At 34.3% G+C, this 27,255-nt stretch overlaps 1 protein-coding gene and 1 long non-coding RNA gene across 2 annotated transcripts in view; both read left to right on the top strand.

Annotated features, from left to right (window-relative positions):
• The first annotated feature begins 3,032 nt into the window (after nucleotides 1-3,032).
• Nucleotides 3,033-11,502, top strand: LOC110679114. The gene is made up of 3 exons (XR_002502219.1): nucleotides 3,033-3,347; nucleotides 3,414-3,940; nucleotides 11,044-11,502. It is a non-coding gene; the product is annotated as an uncharacterized LOC110679114 (long non-coding RNA).
• An 8,906-nt stretch (nucleotides 11,503-20,408) lies between these two features.
• LOC5578522 (acyl-CoA synthetase family member 3, mitochondrial) overlaps nucleotides 20,409-27,255 on the top strand; it is a 30,389-nt gene continuing 23,542 nt past the window's right edge. Inside the window, exon 1 of the mRNA XM_021855667.1 lies at nucleotides 20,409-21,195. Coding sequence (XP_021711359.1) covers nucleotides 20,808-21,195 — 388 coding nt within the window. The 5' untranslated portion in view covers nucleotides 20,409-20,807. The remainder of the gene's footprint in view (nucleotides 21,196-27,255) is intronic.

Below are 27,255 nucleotides of genomic sequence, written 5' to 3'. Positions count from 1 at the left end.
CTAAGAACTTCGTTTTAAAACAAAGTACCCTACACTATGCTGTACACACCTTCACATGATTGATGTTATCCCAATATTCGAATTATTTTTTAATTCTTATTCTGATTATACTCAAAATATGACCCTATTCTGCGGTTTATTTATTTTATAATAAAAATACAAAATATTCCGAGTGGGCGGAGAGCATTGATATACTTTTTACTAGAATATAACGTGTTTTCATCATTTCAAATAACGCATGTGTTGCGGTTACGTCAATAATATTTATTCTATCAATCTCTATGATAATGTTTGGTAGTAAAATATGAAATAAAAATAATAATTGCGCCAAACTGAAAGTAATTGAGTAAAATTTTTGGTTTTAGATTTTTTTCTAAATGTTATTTTAACCAAGATTGTGAAGTATGAGATACCGATAACCACTCGTAAGTACTCTAATACTGATTATAAGTTTTTGAAACTCGTTCAGTGTTTGTAGTAATAATTGTTAATGAAGTGAACCTGGAAAAATTACGTTATTTTTCGACTTACTAGATTATTTTTAGCAAAAAACATTGAAAAAGAGGTATTTTTTCTTAATTTTACTTAAGTTTCGAATATGTCCGCTTATATTTTTTCCAAATGTACTCTAATACAACTGAACAACGTTATGAAGAGATTGAGCAATCATCTAGCACATAAAAAAATAGTTTTGGATGTTGTATGTTTGATTTTTGTAAGGTGTACGAATATGGGATTGGCTCAATTTAAAACACAAATTCAATACTTTTCCATTATTGTAAAAATACTTTTGAGCGAATAATTATGATTATGATTGCCGAGTAATAGATGACACCTACGACCTTCGTAATTGATAAAGTATATCGAAGTCCGTAAATCATTTATTAGTTTTAAACCTACTTGATATGGAAACAGTGCCCCGTACGAAAATGAGGTTGAGTCACTGTATAAAGCTCTTAAAGGTTATGTCACTTTAAAACAAAATCTGATGGCATACTATAGAGCAAACATAAAGTATTCATATATAGCTTCGTGGTTACTTGGGTTGAAAGAACCCAAATTTGGCTTATTCCATTGAACTTCGACGCTTGGTCGGTGCGTCTCTCTCTGTTTTTGACAACATTGCTGTTACGGGAGTGGCAAAACAACCCCAACTAAATGCAGTTCTGGCCACTTTTTTCAAAGGGGCGAAACTAACAAAAATAAACAAATTAAGTTAAAGGTTGGGTTGGCATCATTTTGTATCGTACTTGCAAGAAAAACCACAAAACTTCATTTTTTTTTGTGTTACGTGCAGTAAATCATAAAAAAACAATTGGGCGTAATTGAATTTCGAAAGGGTCTTCCTTAGCGTGAAATTTCGCCCATTTCCTCCCACACTAAACAACGATGACAAAAGGGCTTATCTGAAATCTACATTCAATTTAAGGCTCTTGTTAATTTTAGAGCTTGTTTTCCGAAAAATCATGCCATAATTTATTACATCAGCTACTTAATGTTAGTTTAGTACGATTACATGCATATCCCAAAACATAGATGTAGAAACCATGTTATTTTGAGAGGTATTATGGTGGAATGTTTTGGTATCATATTCGCGCTTGTTGATCAGCCGAATGAAATGATCCTGAGAATAGTATGGCAGTCATATTGATACAACGTAGTCCCTCATTCGATTCCTTACATTTCACTCTGCACCAGATTAATAAGAAATGAGAGAATTCGTAACATACCTCCAGTGATGTAGAGTTTCGAAAAATGTCCCCATCTAAGTATCCGTCGCAGGTGATCCTGTGCAACACCTGCCGATATAAACGATAGTAGCAGCAAAAATGGAATACCGCCTCATCCTCCGGCGGTGGACGAGGCTCAGAAGGAATGTAAATGTTCTTTGCTGTAAGAAAAACATAACTTCTGTTGAAGTTGTTTGCAAAGATTCTGACGGTATCCAATCGACGATGGGATGTTAGAACACTTCCCAAGTAACCACAAGCATTATAACATTGCTCGTATTCTACTGCATATCAACACCATTGATGCAACATTGCTTTTATTCAACAAATTTCAAGAGCTGTCAAGCAATAAAGCATTAACCCTACATTACAAATGTATCAATGCACTAACATCACTTTATAAATTGTACTGCTGCATTAATATTACTTTATAAGTTGCTTCATTGCTTTATCGTCCTTTTTGCATTAATTTAACTGTAAAAGTGCCCTTTTCCACTTTTAAACTACTTTAATGGTAGGCTTACGGCAATGCAGCTGCATTATATATGCAATTATATAATGCTCCATGGTTACTTGGGTTACCTTCGGCTGCTACTGACAACGGCTAGTGCACCTACGCGGGTTGTTCCTGTTGGATGAGAGGGGCGCGGTGATTTTACCAGCAAAGAATATCGATTTTCTCAGTTGATTTGAGCCTTTAACTATTAAAAGTACTTCAAAAACAAATTCGAGCAGAAGGGCGCAACTAAAATTGCTTTCAACAAAAAGCAAAACAAACAGGCGAATTTGACAGATGGTTTTCCAATTGGACTCGGCTGAGAGGCGCAATTGGATTTATGATTTGACAAATGGCGATTATGCTGAAGGGCGCAATCACAAACGATGTTCAAAAATGGACGTTACCATATTTTCCTCAAAATTTTAATGCAAAATTTAAACAAATATGTTCCAAATTAGGTTATCTGATAAAAGACCTTACGGAGAACACGAATCACATAAATGAGGGTCAAAAATATGTATTATAAAAAATAGAGAATTGATAATCTGTTGGGAAATTTCATTTTGCAGATTTTTCATTTTGACGTCTTTGTCAATTTCGCCCATTTGAAAAAAGTGGCCAGAGTTCACCCAAATTTGAGTTTAAAGAACTTTTTTTGGGTAGTCTTATTTTTCCGTGTAACAACACATCAACACTATTTTGACCAGCTCCAATTTTTATGATTTTGACTCAAATTTTTGAGTTAAATTTATTCGTATTTGAGTGAAGTTTAATGAGCGTGTAATCAAGATTACACTCTGAAATAATACAAAACGTAAAAAGTTTAAATCTAAAACTGCTCTGTATTTCTTAAAACATAAACATAGGTCAGTTTGAGAATTAAACTTATTCGGTATAACAATTTAAACTAGACGTGAATAACCTGTGACAATTTTTATCAGTGTATTCATATTTTCGAGTTGATCGGCGGATGTAAACAAAAACAGATTCGGTTTCGTTTTCAAACGGGCATTTCGTGAAAAAATACAAATTTTCATTTCGGCAATGTGGATTCCGGAGAAATACATTCGGATATATGAGGAGGATCACCAGATGAACAAACAAGAACATGTTGAATGGTGAGTTTACAAAAAGATTAGCTAGAAAACTGATATTTACTGATAGTATTCGGCTTCATTTTGCAGATGATGCGCACCTTCAGCAGTTCGGATTCGACGATATGGACATCAAGGGCACCGAACTGGCCACCGTTTCAAACTCGTCCTAACCGGCAGGAGAGAAATTACCCTCGATCATAGCCTAGTGGTATCGGTTCAATCAGTACCAGTACAATGTCAACAGTGATAGACGCAAATCGGTCTTCATCACCGGAATGTCCACCGCAAAGATTGATCCGCGAACAGTTACTATCTCCGACGCTATCGGTGTTCTTCGAGAAAAGGAAACACGCGTACAGTCTTCAGCTGCAGGAGTTCTGCCTGAAACAACAGATCGCTGTAGTCGACAACTGGGTGCGGCACTCAACCGGATCTGGCAATATTCTCGACCAAGACGGTGGTGACTAATTCGGATCAGAGCATGGTGCAATGCGCCAGTCTGTGGACGAAAATAGACCAGTCGATGGAATCCAAGGTGTGGCCTTCATCTCGTACTGACCACCATTGCGAAACATGTCCAGTACTAGACATCCAAATTCCCTGACAAGATCAAGGTAAGATTTCAAAATTCGTATTGGTATTGGTAGTTCCATCAGGAAGTTCTTCTGGGTAGTTTTTTTCGGCAGTTCCTCCTGGTAGTCCGGAACATCTTGAAGAAAATTCCTCCAGGAGGTTCTTTCGGAATCGTGATTTTGGAATTTATTTCAGAATTCGATTTGGAATTCCCTTCCGGAATTCCTTTTGATACTTACTTCGGCGTTTGCAAAGGAATATCCTTCAGAATTTTCTTTTAAATATCCTTTGGAACTTTCATCGGAATATCCTTCCTAAAGTTTCTTTGGAGTTTCCTTTGGAATTCGGAATGCCCTGTAGATTTTTTTCGAGGTTGTCTTTGGACATGTCTCTGGAATTTCGTTTTGATTTTCCTTCGGCATTTATATCCTTCTATTTTTTTCGGTTTTTCGTTTAAAATTTTCTTCGGAATTTATTTTGCCTTTGGAATTTACTTCGGATTTCTTTGAAATTTCCTTCGGAATTCCCTGTGGATTTATTTTTGGAATTTTATTTTGACATGCTTTTAAAATTTTCTTCGGGATTCCCATCCTAATTTAATTTGAAATTTAATTCTGAATTTCTTTCGGATTTCCTCTGGAATTTCTTTCGGAATTTCTTTTGCCTTTGAAATTTGCCTTCGGAATTTCTTTTGAAACTTCCATCAAATTTCCATTTTAATAACCTTCAAAATTTTCTTAGGATTTTCCTTCAATATTTCCATTGGAATTTCCTTTGGAATATCCTTCTGTTTTTTTTTTTATTTTGTTTGGAATTCCTTTCAGATCTTTGCAATCTCCTTCGGAATAAGGAACTCTTTTGGAACTTCCATGATTTCCTACGGAATTCGGAACTTTCTGTAGAATTTCCTTAGGAATTTGCTTTGCAATTTTCTTCGAAATTTCTTTTAAATTTTCCTTCTGCATTTACATCGGAATTTACTTTGAAACATCCTTGGCAATTTCTATAAAAATTTTCTTCAGAGTTTGCTTTGGCATTTCCTTTAAAATTTTGTTCGGAATTTCTTTTGGAATTTCCTTTGAAATTTCTTATTTCTTTGGAACATCTTGCGGAGTTTCTTCCGAATTTACTTTAGATTGTCCTACGGCAGTTCCATTTAAATTTCCTTCGTGATTATGAATTTTTTTTGGAACTTCCATCAGAACTCCTATAATTTCCTTCGTAATTTTCTCTGGATTTCCCTTTCGAGTTTCTATTGGATTTTATTCGAAATTTCCTTAGGAATTGCATTTGGAATTCTCTTCGGAATTTCCTTTGAAGTTTCTCGGAGGAACTTCCTTTGGAAAGTTTCAAACAAGATTTTCCAGAAAGTGCTATATGGTTTCATCCAGGAGTTTCCTTCTGGAAAAATTCCAAAAAGAACGATTGCAAAAACTGAGAAATTCTAAGAGAAGTTCATGGGAAAATTTTCTGTGGAAATCCTGGAGGAGTATTTACGGTGTAATTCTTGATGGATTTTTGGAGGAATTACTGAGGTATTCTTTGAGAAATTTCCGGTATAATTCCTGTAGAAATTCCTCGATGAATGACGGAGGGATGCCTGAAGGAAAGTTAAAAGGAATCCCTAAAGTAATTCATTGAACAATTTCCGGAAGAACCCATAAAGAAATATCTAGAGATTTTCCAAAGAAATTGTCAAAGGTAATTCCAAGAAACTCCGAAGGCAGTTTCAAGAAATTTCGAAGGAAATTCCAAGGGAAACTTCAAACGAATTTCTGAACTTAATTTTAAAGAAAACTTCAGAGGAAATTCCAGAAGGAAATTTCAAAGGAAATTCCGAAAAAAATAGAGGCAATTCCGAAGAAAATTACTAAATAAATTCCGAAGAAAATTCCTAAGGAAGTTCCAAAGAAAATTCCTAAGGAAATTTCATTGGAAATTCCAAACGAAAATTCAAATGCGAATTCTAAAGGGAAGTCCAAAAGAAATTCCGAAGCAAAATCCAGGGGAAATTTTAGAAAGAAATTCACAAGGAAGATCATCAGATTATTTCAAAGGAAATCGAAAGAAATCTCAAAGAAAAATCCGAAAAATAATTTAAGGGGGTTCCGAAGAAAATTTCAATGGAAATTCTAAATGAAATTCGAAAAAAAATACAAAAAAAAAAATTCAGAAGGGAATTCCAAAGAAAATTCCGAAAAAATAGCAAAACAATTTTTTGAAGGAATTTCCAAAGGAATTTTCTAAGAAATTTTCCAAGAAATTCCGATGCAAATTTTTAAACAAATCCTCAAATGAAATTCCGAAGAAATACCAAAGCAAATTGCGAAGGAAAAAAGAAATTCCGAAAGATTTTCGAAGGAAATCCCGAAGGTAATGTGAAAGGAAATTCTGGAGGAATTTTCAAAGGTTGTTCCAAGAAATTAGTATAGAAATTGTAAAACAAAATTCTGAAGAAAAATCCGAAAGAGATTCCGAACGAAATGCCTATGTTAATTCCCGAGGAAATTTCAAAGAAACTTCCAGAGGAAATTTCAGAAAGAAATTTCAAAAGAAATTCCGATAAAAATATCAGAAAAATTTCCTAATGCAACTCCTTAGGAAATTTCATTAGAAATTCCAAAGAAAATTTCAATGGGAATTCGAAAACAAAGTTCGAAGGAAATTCCAAAAGAAATTCTGGAAATTCCAAAGGAAATTCAGAAGAAAATTCCGGAAGAAATCCCAAAGAAAATTCCGAGAAATTATTTAAAGGCAATTCTGAAGAAAACTCCTAAGGAAATTTCAATGGAAATTCTTAAGAAATTTCCGAATAAAACACAAAAAGAATTCTGAAGGGAATTCCAAAGAAAATTCTGAGGAAAATACCAAAGCAATTTTCGAAGGAAATTCCAAAAGAAATTCCGATGAAATTTTCGAAGGAAATTCCATGAAATTCCAAACGAAATCCTTAAACGAAATTCCGAAGTAAAATTTGATGAAGGTTCCGAACAAAATTCCAAAACAAATTTCAAACGAAATTCCTTTATTAATTTCAAAGGAAATTTCAAATAAATTCCAGAAGAAATTCCGAAGGAAATTTCAAAGGAAATTTAGAAATAAATTTCAAGGGAAATTCCGAAGAAAAATTCAGAAAGAAATTTCTAAGGAAAGAATTTCCAAAATTCCAAATAAAGAAGTAAAGGAAATTTCGAAGAAAATTTTTAAGGAAATTTCAATGTAAATTCTAAAGAAATATTCCGAAGAAATTCCAAATAGATTTACGAAGGAAATTTTGCAGGGAATTCTAAATTAAATTCTGGAGGAAAGTAATTCCAAAGAAAATTCCGAAAGGAATTGCAAAGGAAATTGAATTTTCGAAGCTAACTCCAAGCAACTTCGTAGGAAAGTCAAAAAGCAATCCTCAAAGGATATTCCGAAGAAAAATCGAAAGGATATTGCGAACGAAATTTCAAATTAATTTCCAAACGAATTTTCAAACGAAATTCCAATGTTTATTTCAAAGGAAAATTGGAACGAAATTTCAGAGGAAATTCTGAAGGAAATTTCAAAGGAAATTCATAATTAAACTTCAAAGAAAATTCCGAAAAAAATCAAAATGAAATTCCGAAGAAATGTCTTAAGAAAATTTCAATGGAAGTTCTATAGGAAATTCTGAAGAAATTTTATTATGAATTCTTAAGGAAATTTAGAGGGGAATTTAAAGGGAATTCAGAAAGAAATTTCGAAGGAACTTCCAAAAAACAAAAATCAAATGGAAATCTGAAGAAAAATTTGAAGGAAATTTCATTGTAAATTCTAAACAAATATTCCGAAAGAAATTGTAAAGGAAATTCCGAAGGAATTTTCGAAACTAATTCCGAGAAATCCTCAAAGGATATTCCAAATTCAGAATTAAATTTCAAGGAAATTCCGAAAAAAATCAAAAGTAAATTCTGAAGAAAACTCCTAAGGGAATTTCAATGGAAATTCCAAAGAAAATTTCAATGGAAGTTCTATAGGAAATTCTGAAGAAATTTCATTATGAATTCATAAGGAAATTTTGAAGGGAATTCCAAAGGAAATTCAGAAAGAAATTTCAAAGGAACTTCCGAAAGAATTTCCAAAGGAAATTCCGAATAAAAACTTAAAAGGAATTTCAATTTACATTGAAAAATTCTAAAGAAATATTCCGAAGAAATTCCAAATGGAATTCCGAAGGAAATTCTGCAGGAAATTCTAAAATAAATTCCGGAGGAAATTCCGAAGGGATTTTCGAAGGTAGTTCCTAAAAAAAATCGGTAATTCAGAATTAAATTTCGAAGGAAATTCCGAAGAAAATTTCCATTGAAATTCCAAAAAAAATTTCAATGGAAGTTGTATAGGAAATTCCGAAGAAATTTTATTAGGAATTCCTAAGGAAATTTTGATGGGAATTCCAAAAAAATCAGGAAGGAATTTCTAAAGGAAAATCGGAATAAAACATTAAAGTAAATTCCGAAGAAAATATTCAAGGACATTTCAATGTAAACTCCAAAGAAATATTTCGAAGAAATTACAAAGGAAGTTCTGTAGGGAATTCCAAAGTAAATTCCGGAGGAAATTCCGAAGAAATTTTCGAAGGTAATTCCAAAGAAAATTCTGAAAGGAATTGCGAAGAAAATTCCGTAAAAAATCTAAAGGAAATTCCGAAGGAATTTTAGAAGCTAACTCTAAGCAATTCCGAAGGAAATTCTAAAAAAAAGATATACAGAAGAAAAATTCAAAGAAAATTCCGAACGAAATTTAAAAGGAAATTCAGAATTATATTTCAAAGGAAACTCTTAATTTAATTTCAAAAGAAATTCCGTAAAAAAAAACAAAAGGAAATTCCGAAGAAATTTTCTGAGGAAATTTCAATGATAATTCCAAAGAAAATTTCAATTGAAATTCTGAAGAAAATTCCGAAGAAATTCCAAAAGGAATTCTGAAGAAAATTCTGAACAGAATTCTAGAGGATTTTCAAAGGAAGTTTCGAAGGAAATTCAGAAAAATTTTTAAAGGAAATTCCGAAAGAATTTCCAATGTAAATTCCAAATAAAATATAAAGTGAATTCCGAAGAAATTTTTTAAAGAAATTTCAATGTAAATTTTAAAAGGAGGTTCTAAAGGAAATTCCGAAGGAATTTTTGAAGGTAATTCCAAGCAATTCTGAAGGAAATTGTAAAAGAAATCCTTAAAGGAAATTCCGAATAAAAATCCGAAGGAAATTCAAAAGAAAACACCCAACGAATTTCCGAACTAAAATTCCAAAGAAATTTCGAAACAAAATTTCAAAGGAAATTCCAGAGGATAGTCCAAAGGAAGTTCAGAAGGAAATTTCAAGTAAAATTCCAAAAGAAATTAAGAAAACAATTAAAAGAAATTCCGAAGAAAATTCCTAAGGAAATTTCAATGGAAATTGCAAAGGCATTTTCAATGGAAATTCTATAGTAAATTCTGAAGAAATTTCATAAGAGATTCCGAAGAAAATGTTGAAGGTAATTCTAAAGAAAATTAAAAAAAAAAAATTCCGATGGAGATTCTAAAGGAGAATCCGAAGAAAATTACGTTAAATTTCCATGACGATCCAAAGCAAATTCTTCCAGTTCCATCATCGTTCATGGAGAAATGTCCTGAAGAATTCATGTAACAACTTCTGAAGGAATTTCTAGAAGACTTATGTCGATATAATCATTATCATTAAATAATATCCTGAAGAAAAATGGAATCCCTCAAATTAAAATATCTGTCCATGTATCCAACTTGAAGAAATCTTCGGAGTAATATCTGGATCTTTGGACAAATACCTGAGATAATTTCTGGTGAAATTCCTTGTGAAAATAATTGAAAATGCATACACGTAATGCCACAAGGAATTAAAAAAAAAAGTTTTAGAAATATTCTCACAGAAATGTCAGGTCTGATTTCATAAAGAATCTAACATTTTTTCTCCGGATTCCTGTTAGGTTACGTTTCGTTATTTTTTGTTGTTAATGTATGGTCTTTTTTCAAGCTAGTGGTTTCTGAATTTCCTATTTTTAAGACACTCAGTCGCTACCAGCCCTGCTTCATGAACATTTTTTAAATTATTGTGAAATATTTGATTTCGGGAAAGCCAATGCCGGAAAAGTAATCTGGAATTTAAGCAACTTTCAATTTCGTAACGATAATAATTGATTAAGAGCTCTTGAACGTTTTCGAATGAAATGCAAACAGTTCATCATTTATATAAATTACCACATTTAATTGTTATACAGGTCGGATTCGATTAACCGGGAGCTTGATAATCCGTGTTCTTAAGACGATGATGGACAGTGCTTTTACGAACGAAATGAAACACTTCATCATTATTAAATACAATTCATTTGAACACATAAAACTGAAACTTTGATATTGTTAGCACATTGCTTTGAAATGTCTAGAAGAGTTAATACACTTCAAAATTTGTCATTTGTTCGTTTTGGACATATAAAAAGAAAGTATTTCTTGAACCTGAAATTATTCTATAAACCTGGAAATAGCTGGGAATTTCATTTCGGTAAACAAGTAGACACACTGCGAGATCTCAAGCAAAAATTAGGTAGGATTGCCTAAGAAAACAATTAAGCCACATCTGTAAATTGTTAGTATTTTCTGCAAAAAAAATAAAATGAACTCTTTTAAAAGAGTCCAAAAGGAAATTTTAAAAAGAAATAACATTATTAACAAATTCCTGAAAATCTTAGGATTTCGTTGAATTTTTGTTTTTTTTTGGGAATTTAGTAATTTCTGAGAAGATAATTGGGAGAAACCCAGATCATATTTTGTAGGTATCTTTGAGAAAGTATGTAAAAAATCACTACATATATAGACTCCTGAAGTTTGGAGTAATATCGCAAAGAATTAATGGAAAATAACCGAATATGTTTCTAATGAATCTCATATCTTGAATAAAATTTTGAAAAATACATACAGTCATACGATCAGAAATTCTTGTCATGATGTCACGAGAACTTCCCAAAAAATTTTAGAAATATCATTTGAGAAATGATCGGATTATTTGAAAAACCTTTTTAAAACTCTTCATCTTCTGCTTGTTTCTGGTTTCACGGTTTTTATTTAATTTTTATTTGGTTACTGTTGATGTTTTTTTTGTCTCTTTTAGGTTCCTGTCCGGTATTTTTTTCATGCATGAAGTTTCTGAAGATCCTATTGTGAGACACACAATCGCTACCAGCCCTGGACCTTCCAATTCTTCAACAGGAGGAACAAGACAAGTTGGCCGGCATCGCTAAGCACCAACTCCTATTCAGAATCGAAGGATTCATCAACGGCAAGCGGAATGAATGGAAAAACAGCAACAAAATGCTCACTGCAGAAGGAATGTTTACGTCTCAATGAACGCAAATAAATTATCAAGTACGGGAACTTCAGGAACCTCCTCCGTCCGCCCGGGTTGGGACCGCGGCCAATATGATCTCGCATGTGGGTCGTAGTTGAACTTGAAGGTACCAGGTGAACTTGAAGGTACCAGAACTGCCGGCCATCACACCGGGGTGACATTTAATCCCGTTAGCATTCAGTAAAGCAATCTTCATTAATAAAACATATATTTTTGAACGAATTTAGTATTATTTGATTTCTATTTAATGAAAAGAGGACCATTTTTAAGCACGGCCAAAGTTAATCTAGACAGTGATGAATGCAACCTAATCTTCGGGCCGATTTTATCAAAGTTATACTAGGCCCGTTTAGTAGCAAGCTAAACAAGGTCTAGACCCAACCAGGTGGATAGTGGTTTAGTGTGGCATTTAAACTATTTAGTTTTGATTTTTTTCAGAGTGTATAAAATCAGGTACACGAAAAAAACATTTTACCTAATTTTTGAGTTGACTTTACCCAAAATTAAGTATATCGATTATTCTCTCAACCCAAAATCTCTCGGTATTCTCTCTCTTCCCCACCAATGTTGTCAAAAATAGAGAGAGCTGCACCTACTCAATGGGGGTAGTTTGGCCCAATAAGCCAAATTTGGGTAAATGCATTATTCTCAAGCTTGGGTTGATTGATCTCAATTTTGCGTTTAATCAAACCAAATTGAAGTAATTTTTTCTTATGGCTTTAAAGGCAAAGTACCTAATGGGAGACCTTGGAAATTTAGCCAAATTTGGGTTATTGGGCTCAAACTACGGTTTTGCGTTGAAACAACTCATATTTGAGTAGAGCTGCGTTGCCGTGTAAATTTGGCTTATTGGGCCAAACTACCCCCATTGAGTAGGTGCAGCTCTCTCTATTTTTGACAACATTGGTGGGGAAGAGAGAGAATACCGAGAGATTTTGGGTTGAGAGAATAATCGATATACTTAATGTTGGGTAAAGTCAACTCAAAAATTAGGTAAAATGTTTTTTCCGTGTACACACAGTTCCGTGAGCGTGTAAATTAGTGACGTCCTTGATTTTCGTGTACCTTCATCATCGCCATTTTTCTTCCTCCTTTGTTCGTCTCTTTCATACGCTTGCGGTCTAATGCAATGGCATACTTGACGTCATGTCTGCAATCGCATGAGTACGTCGAGAGATTGAAAGAGATGACTTGTTCCTTTCAACCGTACCTCTGTACTGAAGCACATTGGTGTCGTCCGCTGTCAGCCAGAAAGTGTCAGAAACGTCAGAAACATTTCGTGCGGGGTTGTGTTTAGGGTTGTCGCAAAATCTCAATTAATCGATTAGTTGGTAATCGATTACTGTCCAAGAATGCCGATTATCGATAACGATTAATCGATTTGTATTTTTCGATTAATCGAATTAATCGACATTTTTTACTGAAAATTCGAGATATTACTGCTATAAGGTACACCGGAGTAAGCTAAAACGGGTTGGGCAAAATGAAATACTAAGTTTTAAACATGATGACAATAAGTGTTAGCAGGTACATATTTCGTTCCTTAAAGTTTGTTTCATTTATTAGCACAATGTTTCTGTAGTAAAATTTTACATTATTACGAAATTTTACATTTCATGTAACCCCAGCCGTGCTAACTTGCCCTAAATTGTATTTAAACGGTTTTGAAAATTGCTCCAAATAGATAAACCCCTGTAAATACGGATCGACGTGCACGATGAAATTCTTTTAAAATTTAATAGAACTAATCCAATTTTCGAAGCAAGAAGTTCAGGTTCATGGCTTGATACATTGTTTCTCTGAGAATGTTTTTTTTTCAAATCAAGATGAATTTCAGTATGTTATCTACTGAACATTTTAAGATTGACTCGGGAATTTCTAGCCAACTTCGGCGATATTCAGTTTACTCGGGTAAGCTCTGTTCAGGTTACTTCAGTATTTTCTACCATCTGAATATTTTTTTCACAATTTATTTCACAATTCTGCAAGGAGGAAAACGGCAAAGATTAAAAGAATGTTTGCTATTAATCCATTCGTTTGTTTTTTTCTCACATTACAACCTAGCTATCTCGGCATACTGCGCGTTTACGGTAAAGCGACCATATATGCCCCGCGAAACGCGGGACACCCTGTCAGATCTCATTTCCAATTAAACATTATTCGTGATTGGATGTGTATTCTACACACATTTTAGGTCTAAATCATGATCTAATTTCTCAGTTTAGTCAAACAATTAGTTTTGACGCAGTAATATCATGTTGAAAATTGCGTTGTCCCGCGAAACGTGGAACGTCTGGTCACCTTAGTTTATGGGCGTTTATTATACAAATTATAACACACAATTTCCTAACGTTATCTTTGAAGTTTATTGAATTTTCCCTCGCACAAATGCGTCGGAGTCCTGGACAAATGCATCAGTGAAAAAAATGCGAATCCGTTGACCCGTTCTCATGATAACCCTTGACCAGGACTGGTATAGGACTGGAACTTTTTAGTTCTTTCCTGAAAAAAGTCATCAAACTGGAACCAGAAGAAAACAATAAGAAACCAAACAAAAATTAAGAAAACAAAGAGAAACTGAACAGGAAATAGGGGATGTGAGATCCATTTATCATAAAATCAGGTCAGGAATTTCTTTAAGAGTATTTTGAAGATTTTTTGGCATTTCTCGTGACATTACCAAAAGTGTTAATTTTCGTGTTAACCATCTGTATTACTATATGCATTTCATCATGATTTTCACTAGGAATTTCATCTGAATATAAATAAAATTTTCCAGTAATTTTTCTAATGATGTCTCCAGAGAAATGTCTTGGATTTTTTTAGGAATTATTAGTAAATGAAAAACCGAATTTAGTACTATACCATTTAATTCCACTAGTGTTTGCATGCTTATACGCGTATTTCACCCTCAACTGTATGGCCGTCTTCAGTGTCGTGTACTAAACACGACTTGGAAATTATTAGATCATTTTTTCAAATAAATCAGGGGTACATTCTGAAGAATTTTTTAATGACGTACGGTAAATAGTCACATAGAACGGTACGAGGCGATTTTAACATGGAATTTGTAAATACAGTTTTTGAATGTTTCATTGGAAATTATTTGGAAAAAAATATACAACTTTTTCAAGTGCAGATTTTTTTTTAAATGCACGGGAAATGGTAGCTTGACGATAGTTTACGAATAAATTTCTTGATACATTTGAAAGACTTTTGACACGTGAAAATGTTCAGGCAAAACAGCTGGAGAAATCTTCAAAGAAAATCTCTGAGGAAATGTTGAATAAATTTTTAGAATTGAATCCTTTAAGAATTCATTTAAAAAAATTGTATAATTAAATAGGGGAAATTCTCCGAAGAATTCTTGGAGTAAGACCTTGATATTTCATCTTTTCTCCAGGAAACCTGGATATTTTTTAATGGTCCTTTGTTGAGGTTAAAATTTCACATCATGCATTGAGGGCGAAAATGGCCAATGATTTTAAAACAATTGCAGCAGGAATTCATCCAGGGACTCTTTTAGGAATTCCGCTAGGGATGCTACCGACAGGATTTTTTTTAGGTATTTCACCCATAATTTTACCATCATTCATGCTTACAAAAATACCTCAAAAAAAATTGTTTTAAAATTATTCCATGTCGCTTTCAAAGATTCCTCCACGCATTCTACAAGGATTTGTTCCAGATATTTCTCGCAGGATCTATCAGGATTTCTTTTGGAAATATTACAGGGAATAATTCCAGATTTTGCTTCAGAAATTTTTATGAGCTATTTCTCTCGCGTTTTATTTTTTTGTTTTTTTTTTCAAAAAGTCTACCGAAGATTTTCCTATGCATTTTGTGTCAGCAGCTTCAATATTCTGCCATGAATAAATATTCAAATCGCTATAACTTTTTTGTTTCTCAATATATTTGCACCACCACAAATTCTCAAAAAACTTTTCTATTTTAATAATTTGTATTATTGGTCATCTGGGCCCGGAGATATTCCAAAACTCGCGTAGCCATGACTCACGTTAATATCTCAAGTTACAGTTTTTTCTCATGCTCGGTGATTTACTTTTCAAAACTGTACATTGACGAGAGTCTGTTGTGAAAAAATGAAGCAAATCGATTCAACCGTTTTTTTTAGTACCGTAAAACGGAGTAACTTTGATAATGCGGGTAACTTTGATAGTGCTTGACCCACAACATACTAAACGAAACAACGAAGTTTCTGTTAATCAGTTAAAAAAAACGAATGCAAAAATAAAGAGTTATAAAATGGCACTTCATGTCCAAGCTATTTTCGTTGGAATCAAGTGCATTTGAGGATTTATAGGCAAATATTAAAAATTCATAAGATTTTAGCATTTTTAAAACGCTCACAAACAATCTGTTCTACGATCACTATTTGATCAAGTCATAATAAGCTCGTCACTTATCCTTGACTGCCTAGTTATAGTAGAACACGAATTCGGTCTGAAATCTCTTAGCGAAAACCATTTGTACAAACAGGGACCATTTTTGTAATCTAAACCAAAAATGTTCATATACCTATAAGTAATGTTTAGCTTTTCAATAGTTGTTGAACTTCCTCTCGGCTGGTTAGCCGTAAACCACGATTCATAATTAAAAACAAGTATGCGATTTGAATGATTTTTTTTTTCATAGATAAATTGACTAAAAACAAAATGGTCAGGTCAGCTGAAAAGGGTGCTGTACTTCTGTGCCCCTGGAGGTAGGCAAATTTCAAGTTATCGGCTATAATGTGGCCACTATATCAAGGAATTTTAAGAAAAACGCATCAGCATAAACCTTTTGAGAAACGATTGGGTAACCATGTGTTCTGCATTTGTTTGACCCTTGAAATATACATTTTGGGTGCCCAGGATGCATCAAATTTACGACAAAGTGGCCAATTTGTATCTAAACATATGTGTCAAGCCCATGGGAACGTATTTCAGTAATTTATTATGTTTAATCTGTACTGTTAGATAATTGAAACGGTTTAATATCCAACGAATCTATAGTCAGTTCTTTAGGTTATTAGGCCCGAGTGGTCACATCCACTACATTTAAAACGGTGCTTACCTCTTCATTTATAATGTTGAATATCAGATCTTAATGATTTTTGCAAATTAAAATGATTGCCATTGCAAATAAATAAAGACAACTTGGCATGTCCCAAAAAATAGCCCATTTTTACCCGGCCTGACCCAGTGACCCACCAAAATATCTCCGACCAGAGTAACATTCCCGATATCCCTTGGCCAATTTTAAGAACTAGATATGTGGGCAAGTATTCTGACAAAAAATTATTTGAATCCGTTAAGTACTTGCTGAGCGGTGAGGATTTTAGTATTTTTGCTTTCACTCAGGCTTATACGGGTTAAATAATTTATCCAAGGATTTTTTAATAAATGGCTCTAGTAGAACTTTAAGGGATTGCTTATTCCTTCAAGTATTCCTTCAAGAATACTTTTAGAAATTTGTTCAGGGATTTCTCCAACTATTGCTTCAAAAATATCACTTGGCTTCTCCAAAACGTTTTCTGTGGTTCTATCAAGAGTTCCTCCAGGAATTTCATCAGAAGTTAAAAAAAATCAGAGATTCTTGAAGAATTCCTCCAAGAAATTCCTACGATTTTTCTTTATAAATTTATCCAGCAATTCTTCTACGCCTTTTTCTAGGAATTGCTCCAGATTTTTTTCAAGGGGTTCTATCTGTTTTTTACAGTCATTCCTCATAAAATCGGCCAGAAATTTCTCAAGTTTTTTTTTTCAGGAATCCCTCATTTGTTCTTACTAGATTTCCATGAAGTCTACCGATTATTCCTCAACAAATTCATACTGAAATTTCTTCCAAGGTTTCTTTAGTAAAAAACAACAAGAATTATTCCTGAAATTCTTTGAAGAATACCTGTAAAAACTCTTCCATTACAGTGATAAATCTGGAAACGCATTTTTGGACAGTTTTCTTCTCCTTCGGAATTTCTCCAATTATTTCTTCTGGGATTTGTTAAGCAAATCCCACCGATTGTTTCTTGGAATTTATTCAGGAAATACTCCAAGAAATCAGAGGAAAAGTTTTCATTAGATACCCTGGTTGAAATCGTAGAAAAAATCTCTTAGTAACGTCTGGTGGAATTTCTGAAGGAATTCTCGCAGGAATCCTAATAGGGTTTTTTGAAGGAATCATTTACACAATTTCTAGAAAAAATCAGGAGGAATCTGTGGACGACTCCTGGTGGAATTCGTGGAGCATTTTCTGTAAGGATTCTTAGGGCAAATATTGCAGGTGAATACAGAGGACGTCGTGTACGGTTTCATGAGGGGTTTCTAGTAGAGCGTTCCATAGGAATCCTAGATGAAAGTGATAGAGAAATATTTTGGAATGTTTTCGGGAATTGCTGGAGATTAATTCGACAGTATTTTTTTTTGTCTTTTTGAAAAATGCTCCGCTCCCCTAGGTCACTGAAAGAATTTTGCAGCATGGATATGTTCGTTTTCTAAAGCTAGTTTTCTTAAGCAAAGAAATTTCAGAACTATTTCTATTCAGTGCAAAGGCCAAAAATTACCCCGATGTACGAAGAAAGCAAAGAAAATCTATGCGATTTTTTGGTAAATTAATTGTAAACATTTGTTTAAAAATGTGAGAGAACCCCAAGAGATACTTTGGGAAGACTAAGAAAACGCTGAATGTGGATGTAAAACATGGAAACGGTAGTAAAAATTTGTAGCGTGGGCAATGAAATAATGATCCATGGCCAATTAATTGAAAGACAATATACTGCTGTGAATCGCAAGTGAATCCCATCCATCCATCCAAACAAATACTAAAATAAGTTGATTAGATTGAAACATGTTTGGATATCAATAAAACTTTCACAATTTGCCTACCTTTCTGTTACCTTTTGAGATAAAAATTAAGATGATCAAAACACCGTTAACTTTTGTATAATACGTTACAAAACTATGTAATGAGGTCACATTTCATTATGGGACAATTCGGCTTGGTGTTTTTGTTTTACAAATTTTACCGAACAAATTAATAGTCTCGTTAGTGTAGCTGAAAGATCATAGGCATACCATGCCCACACAGTTACGGATCACCCACAGTGACGGATCACTTTGGCGTTCAACATTGGATAACTCGCTCAAAACATACACGTTGCCGTAAAACATATTTTTTCTATGTTATACTATTTGTCTTCTACCATTCGTAATGTTAACCACAACATTCAACCGCTAAATAACGGTGTTTTTGACAAATGTTTAGTTGGTACCACACAGCTACCATTGTATGGTCATTTTCTGTAAGAAGTGCCGTCAGCATTCATAAGCTCCCACAGGTGGTAAAATTCAAATGTTATAGCATAAAACATGCTCGTTCGCTTCGATTTAGTATGAATTCATCTTTGGAAAACATTTTCCTTGATTGTTGATTCTAAATACCGAAAATTAGCACTTCTATCTAGTGATCCATAATATGAACCAGGAAATGATTTTTTACCACGGTTATGGATCACTTCCAAAGAATGTAGATTTCTGCCATTTTAAGCATTGGATTCAACATTTTCAGATAATAGCACTAAGGTTAAAACTAATGGAACATCAATGTTTGTAAATTTCATTTTTTAGCAGACAAAAATGGGTGGAAACTTGGTATGGAGCGAAAACGGTACATGTATCAGTTACTACAATACAGTATCACAAAAAAATGGCATTTTACCCTTGTTTCCAGCTCTACCACTGCTGTTTTTTGCAGTAATCTGTGGCACATTGTTAACTTTCGCCAAACCATGCAATACAGATGCATTGAGTTGAAAATCTCTTGATTTTGCGCACTGATCCGTAATATGTCACAATTTGATCCATAATATGAAAATTGATCCATAATATGCTTTTCAGAAACCGATACAATTTTTAATTTTTATGCAATCCTATGTAAATATTATACTCAAAACAGTTTACTAACCGAAGTTCCAATTTGAAACGATTCAATTCGTACTTTTTAATTACAATTTTACGTTTTCCATGTCGTTTTATTAAATTTTGTAAGTTGGACTCCACACTATTTGATCCATAACTGTGGGGTCATGGTATATGTTGAAAACTTGTATAAACTAAATCGGAAACAATTCTCGCACCGGTGATCTTGGAAAACGACAATTTGGAGTTAATGCACAGATAATATCGAAATGAATAACTGCTAGATTCATAAACATATTCGTGGTTTTATGATTGCCTGTGCGATAAATTTTCGTACACAACCTTACACAAAACAGTGTTTTACAGGAAAACATCACTGTAGTTTGAATTGGACATTTTATTTTGGAAAAATCGACAAATAACACAGCGCAACAAAAATGACAATTTTGCGTGTCTCAAGAATCAAATTATGTGTCTTTAGTAGATTTGGGGTTGCTGAATCTGATGCCGTTTTCAGAAATTTTCCAGCACGTCACAATTTTTAGCTACAGGTCGTCATAGTTGTATAAAACATTGGTTTCGTTGATGTTTACCTAAAATTTGAAGTATATTTTATCAAACTTTTTTGTGATCTTATCCACCAAGCATGTAAAAGAGGACGTAAACTTTCGTTTTAGAAATATTTTGGTTGAAATTTCACGATTAAATTAAGATTAAACCGATTTTTTCAACATGCTTGCTGTCTCCATATAAAATTCTTCGTTACTCTTATATGGCAAAATACAATACTTTTCTAAACCATCAAAAAATAACTTTTCCGCATGAAAAATATTATGAACTTTGATGATGAGTATTGTTATACACATAAAGTTTGAATTCTGTGGCAAATTAAGCAAATAAATTTCCTTACAAGCTGGCAAACTTGCATGCAAGTTGGCTGAAATAGTCATTTTTTGCATTTTCAACACCTAATAACTCAAAAACTAGACGTGCTATGATAATTATGTAAACGGCAATGGATTCAGCAACCCTTAATTAAGTAAATAAAGGTATTTTGATGCTGGAGACAAAAACGTGTTCCGTAGTGTAATCGACGTCAGTTAATCGATTATCTCGATTATTGAGTGAGCCAGGTATCGATGAAAAATTAATCGATTAGTGAGTCTATTGATCGATTAATCGAAATAATCGATTAATTTGCGACAACCCTAGTTGTGTTTAGTGGCATTTCGAAAATCACTGTCCTCGAGTGCGTGCTTATCTTCATCGAGCAAAAGTAAAATCAATCTGAAACCCAGAAATAAATAGGAATCTTGGAAGTCAGGATTCGCGTGAGTGGTAGTTTTAGAGCTCCGCGCAGAAAAAGTGGTACCCGGTGACGAAAAGCATTCGTTTTTCAGTTCGGTGTGCAAGTGTTAAAGTGCCGTATTTTACTCAGTTTTTGACGGTGGCAGCTTTTCGAAAACGTGGGACGAAAACAAGAAAAAAACACCGCTAGCTGCGATTGCCATCGTCGGAACATCGTTGCGTCAGATTGATTGAAAACAGCTGCCCTTCGGTTCCCAGTTAAGATCTTGTGAATGTTATTCTAAAGAAGTGTTTACAGTTAAAATGTCCAGATTTGTGCTTGCCAGAAGATGCATTGAGGCAATCGCGACCTTCGGTAGCTCCAGCACTGCCGCCGGTAGAGCTGCTCCGATTACACAATACAAAAATTGCCGACCGCTTTCGACCCAGGCTGGAAAAGTCCATCAGACGTCGGGTGGAGTCGAACAGCAGCAGCAGCCGGCAGATCCAGAAGCGGTTCACGTCGAACTCCATCAGCGTTTGACTCAGCTTTTCGAGGAGGAAACCAAACGTTGTCTGATTGTGCCACCGTTCAAGCGAGCGTTGCTCTACGGGGACAAATCGGCCATCAGGGATCACACCGGAGATTACAGCTTCATCCAGATTTACGAGGCAGTCAAGCGTTTGGCGCTACAGATTTCCAACTGTTGCGGTAAGTTTCCTGGGCGTAGTATTCAGCTTTTTTCAATGTTTGCTGGCTGATTGTCAGTGATGTCTCTAGGAGGGGCTACTGAAGATACTTTGATAGAATCACGAATTCGTAAATAATGTATATTATATTATATTATTATTATATTATAGGGGAAGAAGATTTCCTCACCTCAAAAGTTTATTCAAGAATTTCACGCGAAACGATCACTATACACGACTTATATAATTTTATGCATGAAATGTTGAACTATGATGGATATCAAATTTCCTTTTTTATAGTTTGCAAGGTGGAATCCGAAACGCGTATCGGTTCATTTTGTTGGCTGAGTAATAAGTCCATTGTTAAATTCCAGATTGCAGAAAGTCGAAATATTTGCATTTCAGAGTTCCTATTGACCAGCAATTTCATTCTAGCCAATAATTGAAACGAGAGGTATAGATTTCATACACTCCCTCCACGAATAGATAAGATAGATTCCATCAGTATTTCTTCCGCGAATGACTCCCGGATTTCTCCAGGCATCTAGTAGGAATTCCTGTAAGGAAATCAACAACAAAAATCCCAGGAAAATGCCTGACGACTTCCGTAGAGATTTTCCGGGATTTTAGTTTGCATTCTTCAAAAAATTCTCAAACTCCCCAATGTATTCTATCAAATTTATTGCTTTTAAGATACAGTGCATAATATCATGTGTTTAATACTATCATTTACTGTAGATAATGCTTCGTGAGGTACTCCAATGATTTCTATGTTTTTTTTTCTGGATTGCATACTCGCAATACAGTCCCATCTAAAAAATCATCATGTCGAGCAAAACGCATCTAAACATTATTGTAAAAAATTCTCTCGCCGCTGCTTGTAGAACTCAATCTTGGTGGCATTGATCAACATATTATCGTTCCGATATATGACAATCGTAACCAACTGAAATACATTTTACGCGATTGTTTTCAGTAACCAAATTTGAACATTAGGATAGATGGGACTCGATATCCGATTATCTCTCTTGCCAAACACAAAAGTACTCGCATACCTGTCTCATTATTTGGGACTCGCTTACTTTGTTATAGCGCACCTTTATAAATTGATGTTGCAGTTAACAATCGTCTCCAAAACTTTTTTGCACTTTGCGGTTATTAGAATTTCTATCTTTTAAATTTTGATTGTGTTTCGAGACTAATGAACAGTACCGTGGTGACAGCGTTATCGGTTTATAGTGTAATATAGTATTCATTTATTAGATTTGACTGTTACAGCCGGACTATATATGCAAAGTTTACTGAACCTCCGCAAAGTGGGTGCTGAATTTGATAAAAAATGTAGGTAATTTCAGTGAGCCTAATGATAGTAAAGCAGCTGGCAATTTTCTCGATGTCAATAATCTTGCTGTTGGTTCGAAATCGAAGCTTCAGATGTTTCATACGATTGTATAACATTTTGCGGTAATCCACTTCGCGGTTTGTCATTTCGCGGCACGACATTTCGCGGTTAGTACCATTTGGCGGTATGTCATTTCGCGGTCAGTACCATTTCGCGGTGTACTGTTTCGCGGTTTGTACCGAAATGTTTCATATATCTTAACAGAGCAATTTGAAGAACTGCAAGTATTCAAAAGAAGGGTAAATCTCCGATGAAAATATTATAGATGATAATGCCAACAATTTTCAGTGCAACTCGTAGGAAAAACCACACCGCGAAATGGTATAGACCGCGAAATGGCATACCGCGAAATGGTACACCGCGAACTTGTTGACCGCGAAATGGTTAACCGCGAAATGTCGGACAACCGTTTCATACTAAAAATGTGATTATGGGAAGCCTTTCGACATAATCTGTGCGTAATCCTGCTATGTCCCAAGAAGACTACCACTCCACGCCGTTGAATGATGCACCTGCCGAAGATTTAGTTGATGATTGCGCTGAGGGCGATAGTAGTTACCGAGGAAGCATTTCAATGTATTGGCTTGAAAAGAAACTACAGGTATGTTCCGTTTTTATCAACACGAACAGCAATTTTCAGTTGATAAAAACGGAACCGTGACAAAAACGGAATTATTTTCTTAGACAAAATATTTCACAAATTTGAAAAGAAAATTGCAGTTTTGTCAGGATAATACCGATTATCATCATAAAAATGCACAGTATTGATGTTTAGGAGCTGTGAGGAGCATTTCAGTAGGTTGTTTATTCTTACAGGCTCGTAATGAAACTTGTTTGCTGACTCCTATCGATCAATATGATTTTGTAATAAATCATTACTAGTTTTAGTTTTCTTGGTTGAAATTTAAATGAATGTTATATAGAATATTCAAACGATAATCACATAAATGTCCTTTGCATGATAAAGAGCATGTAAAAATAACTACAAGGAAATGGGTCAAGCTGACCATTTTTTTTAAAGAAGAATTCAACAAGAAACAACTTATTTTTTCCACTGTTCATACTCATCCTTCTGCTTCTTCTTTTCTTTATGGCATTACATCCCAACTGAGAAAAAAACCTTTTTCTCAGCTTAGTGTCTTTCTTCTGAAATTATTACTATCAATTTCTATAGGGATGCACAATCGCTAATAGACCGGAAATAAACTAACCTAAAGTTCTATTAAACACTAGTGGTCCCGTCAAACTTCGTTTTACCATCAAGTAGGCTGCTGAAAAATAGCATGCAATTTCTCATATAAAACGACAGATTAGTTTTCAATTGTTTTCCAGTTATTCAAGAGAATGTTACAAATCTTTTTCTTCACTCAAACACGTGACCAATGCAACAGTAAAATAATCATGTAAGTCTATTGGCCTTTTCTTAAGCCATTTCGGGACATACAAACACCATTCCATTTTCATTTATATAGAAGTTCATCAAAAACACAAAAGTGTACCGTGATGAATCAAAATCCGGACGGTATCAATATCCGGACACTCTGATAACATTGATTAAATAAAAGAAAAAATATATGTTAATATGTTTAATTTTATGCATCAATTTTACCTTTAACATTGTTTATCATTTTACTAAAACTTGTGATCTAGTAACCATTGCCAAATAATTGATAAAAACAAAAACAGAAAATTTGCTCCTGTCAGACACTATTTCTTCGCAGTGCAAGTTCTTCTCGGTTACGCGTCGATGGAAGCTCCATCCAGTTCGGGTTGATAATATTGTGATTGATTAAGTGCATAAGTGCAAACGGAATTATTAATTAACAAAACAGTTGCATGAAACTTTATAAATTTGGGTTAAATGCTATTATTTAAGTGTTTAAATTGACTGTCCGGGTTTGAAGACGAGTGGCTCGAAATCCGGACGAGATAAAATATTGCTGAAATTGGCATATATGAATGAAAATTTTGATAGTATCTTGAAGAGAAAACTTGCAGAAGATCTAGTTAAAGTGTTATGTGACCTCTCACTACGTTTTCCTCTTAAAAAAACTGTATTATTTATGTGAAACCGCAGTTCTAAACACAAGCGTCCACAGGAATTCTATGATTTCAATTGAGGTAATAAAAACACAAATTCACTTATATTTCATATGTTTTTGAGCAACGTAGAGTAAATGAGTACATCAATAACATAACAAGGTGGAGTTTAATTGGATAAAGGAACACTTATTACGTATTTTACGAAAATATTTCATGAAGTTGTACAGTTGTCCGGATTTTGATTCACAAGTGTCCGGATTTCAAGACAAGGCATGTTCTAGGTGTCCGGATTTAAGGACAAGACAAGAATTATTGATTTCACTATTCAAATGATAAAATCTTAATTTTCAATAAAAAGCTCCTTATTGTTACTTAGATAAGATATGAATCTATATGTTGCAACACAGAACATTGTTTAATTCTGAAGATAATCAATTTAAAATAGAATTTGAACATAGGTCCCTGCTTAAGCGTCCGGGTATTGATGCAGCACGGTACAAACACTAGAACAAGCATCACCAAATTAGATATTTTTTTGCGTTGCGTTATGTGGTCACGAAGTATGTCGTAGATTGCATACTGAAAACTGTTATGTTGTTTACTTTACCACTCATATTCAAAATACCTATGGAAAACTCTTTTGGATGGAATAGCTGTTTAATCGGAAGTCAGAGACATGACAATTTCCATTGCCGACCACGTCTATGATGATATGACAGCTACCTAAAGAGAGGCCAGCAACTCACGGACGCCCTCATATATGTCAAGGAGCTGGATAATAGGGAAGCGTATGGTCTACAATTCACTATAAGCGAGTGATACGACCGGATTTGAATTGTTGGGAGTGACTTTGCTAAAAAAATAATGCCACTTCATAAGCGAGTCTTACAGGGATGGGGCACAGGTATTTCCACCTTTTGTCCAAGCTTAAGAGCTTTGGTTTAAGCGTCATCACTCGCTCTCCAAAACGAAAGAACAAATTGACCCTACGCTCTAAAAGAGCCCTAGTTTCATTGAAAATAAGTACTTCAGTTGGAACAAACTCTCCAAATCCAATTTAAGCAAATGATTCTGTTTGTCACGCAATCGGTCATCGCCAAAAGCAGCGCGCTGATGCTGTGTATGAAAAACGATGTTTTCTAAGAGTTTTTCTAACTGAACATATATGGGATTGTTCATTAATTATGTAAGGGGTTTTGGTGGGAGGGGGTGTTTGAGATATCTTGCGTGTCATGAAAAATATTATTTATTTCCATACAAGAAATCATACCATAGGGGGAGTTGTCTCAACTGTCCAAGCTGTCTTACGTAATTAATGGTCAGAAAGGCTTATCAAATTTACATACAAAACTCTTTAATGCTATTAAAAAGGAGAGGCCTCTGCAACTCTCTTAATTAGGTATTCATCTAATCAGAAATTCCAGTTGTTGCTAGCACGTGACCAGGGCAACTCTTGATTGTTGAAGGATGGATCAATCTTGTCCAACAGACCATGCTAAGTTTGAAAACTCCAATTAATTAGTGGATGAAGGACTCAAACCTTATAGCATTGTATATGACTTGACACCCACCATGAATCGTAGGTGCTCAACATTAACATAATGCGGAAATTCAACTATGAGGCTATTGGAAAATATTTGAATTGCTTTAAAATAAGTATTCAGTTTGTATTCTAAACATTTTGCAAATAAAAAAAAAAAATTTCTGTGTGTTGATAAAAACGGAATAATTTGTTGACGAAATCGGAACGTGACAAAATCGGAGCATGACAAAATCGGAACGTGATAAAAACGGAACACACCTGTATAGCTTTTTGGTTCAGAGGTTCTTCAGAAGGACACAGTGCTAGGGGTACCCGTATCAGTAATGTGAAGATGGCTACAGAGAAAATTGCGCATGGAGCAAAAACAAGCATTTATCTTGAAAATTAACTATTTGATCCACCATATTTACTATTACAGTTAACTCTCCCTTACTCGATATTCCGTATCTCGATATCGAGTTAGAGAACCATAGTAAAAGTTGGTTTTCATGGCTAACTCGATGGTCCCTTGGAACGCAGTTGCACTGCTTTTGTGTTCTGTAACTCGATACCTCCCTAACTCGATGGTCCCTTCAATATCGAGTAAGGGAGAGATGACTGTACTACTTTTTTAAATGCATAGAAATTACGATGTTACATACCACATATTATTACACAAATAGATTTGTTTTAATTTCTTCGCAATCATCTAATGGGACAGTTATGCGGGTACTTTCAATACGGGACGCACATGATTTGGTATTTTTTCGCATTTCGTCCATACAATGCGACAATTTTGAACATGATTTCGGATAGTTCAATAGAAATAAATCCTATTCATGGAGCTAACTCAAAAGTGGTGAAAATTCATATGAGACTGTTTTGCGAGTATGGGCAGTGTACTTAGTAGGTACTTTTATAGAGTGACATAAAGAACACATCCTTTTTCTCAGCAGCTCAAATATTTCTGCTTAAATTCTTTCTAGAATTACACCCGGTGTTCTTCTAAGGATATATTCTTTTTGAAATATACAGAGATTCTTAGAATTCAATTCAGATCACGATAATTCCTATATTGATTCATATAAGAATTTATTCACGGAAAAAGACAATTT

This window comes from Aedes aegypti, chromosome 3 (genome assembly GCF_002204515.2).
Source record: "Aedes aegypti strain LVP_AGWG chromosome 3, AaegL5.0 Primary Assembly, whole genome shotgun sequence".
NCBI lineage: Eukaryota > Metazoa > Arthropoda > Insecta > Diptera > Culicidae > Aedes > Aedes aegypti.
This window is presented reverse-complemented; position numbering and strand designations above follow the sequence as displayed.